Raw genomic sequence first — 1,323 nt, 5'->3', positions numbered from 1 at the left:
GACCCACAGGGCCAGTCGGGCTGCGCAGTGCCAGGCCTGACCACCGCCCCTCTCCCCTCTCCCCCGCCAGGGGTCCCCGGGCCCGACCGGTGAGCCAGGCCCCTCCGGCCCTCCAGGGAAAAGGGTGAGTGTCCTGCCAGCTGCGCCGCCTCCCCCTGCCCTCGCGGCCTGGCTCACGGCCGCCGCGTGTGGGAAGCGTGTCCCGCTGCCTGGCGTCAGCGCGGGCGGGCGGCGGCGTCTGCACTTGGGGCCACCTTGGGGCGAGCGCGGGCCAGAGCGCATTCCCTGGCCGGCACGCCTGGGGTTTCTTTGCCCCCAGTATGCAGCTCTGCACCCCAAGAAGTGGATAGCTTGGGGGACGGCCCGGGAGGGGTGCTGGGCCGACAGCACCTCCAGGGGGCCCCGGGGCAGGGAGGCCCCTGCGGCAGGCGGGGCCCGCCGTCTCCGCCAGCTGCACCAGCCCACCCCGTTCCCCACCGTTGCAGGGTCCCCCCGGTCCTGCAGGCCCCGAGGGCAGACAGGGGGAGAAAGGCGCCAAGGTAGGTCCTGGCCGGCGGCTGCGCCTGGTGGACGCTGCGTGCTGGACGCGGGGGGGACGGTGGGCGCGGGGGCGGAGGGCGCCTCACCTGGACCTGGGCACTGCCCCGGAAGGGGCTAGCGCGTCTGGCTTGGTGCCCCTGTCCGCTGGCCGGGGCCTGGTGTCCAGCGGGCCACACCCTGGCTGCCCGGGAGCTGGGGCGGGGGGGAAGCGAGGCTGGGCGGGAAAGCGGCGCGGGATGGAGAGCCGGCCGGCGCAGTTCCCTGGGGACTGTGGGGCGCTCTGGGCAGACCCCGGGTACCTGGAGGCCTCTGGGCTTCCGAGCAGTGGGCCGGGGTGACCGGACCCGCTCCGCCCTCCTGCAGGGAGAAGCCGGCTTGGAAGGCCCTCCTGGGAAGACTGGCCCCATCGGCCCCCAGGGGGCCCCTGGCAAGCCGGGCCCTGATGGCCTGAGAGGGATCCCCGGCCCCGTGGTGAGTGGACGGGCAGGCCTGGGGTCGGGGCGGTGGAGGGAGGGCTGGGCCTGGGGGGCGGCCGCGCGGTGGGGCTCACGCCAGGGCTGACTTACAGGGTGAACAAGGCCTCCCGGGATCCCCAGGCCCCGACGGGCCGCCCGGCCCTCTCGTGAGTCACATTCTCCCTAAGCTTCTCCTGGAGGGTGGGAAGGGGAGGGATGGGGTGAACTCCAGCCCTCTCTGCCGCACCACAGGGCCCCCCAGGACTCCCTGGCCTCAAAGGAGATTCTGGCCCCAAAGGTGAAAAGGTAAGATGGACTCAGGCGCCTC

General features: G+C 74.1%; 1 protein-coding gene across 1 annotated transcript in view; it reads left to right on the top strand.

The window, feature by feature from the left end:
- The window catches only part of LOC101623468 (collagen alpha-1(XI) chain-like), a gene marked incomplete at its 5' end in the record, with an annotated part of 28,152 nt that overhangs the window by 14,178 nt on the left and 12,651 nt on the right, over window positions 1-1,323 (top strand). Inside the window, 5 exons of the mRNA XM_012721180.1 lie at window positions 42-124; window positions 486-539; window positions 904-1,011; window positions 1,109-1,162; window positions 1,248-1,301. Of these exons, the coding sequence (XP_012576634.1) occupies window positions 42-124; window positions 486-539; window positions 904-1,011; window positions 1,109-1,162; window positions 1,248-1,301 (353 nt within the window). The remainder of the gene's footprint in view (window positions 1-41; window positions 125-485; window positions 540-903; window positions 1,012-1,108; window positions 1,163-1,247; window positions 1,302-1,323) is intronic.

This window comes from Condylura cristata, unplaced genomic scaffold, assembly GCF_000260355.1.
Source record: "Condylura cristata isolate star-nosed mole 26May11 unplaced genomic scaffold, ConCri1.0 scaffold00006, whole genome shotgun sequence".
NCBI lineage: Eukaryota > Metazoa > Chordata > Mammalia > Eulipotyphla > Talpidae > Condylura > Condylura cristata.
Note: the sequence above shows the minus strand (reverse complement) of the source record. Positions and strands in the feature narration are given on the sequence as shown.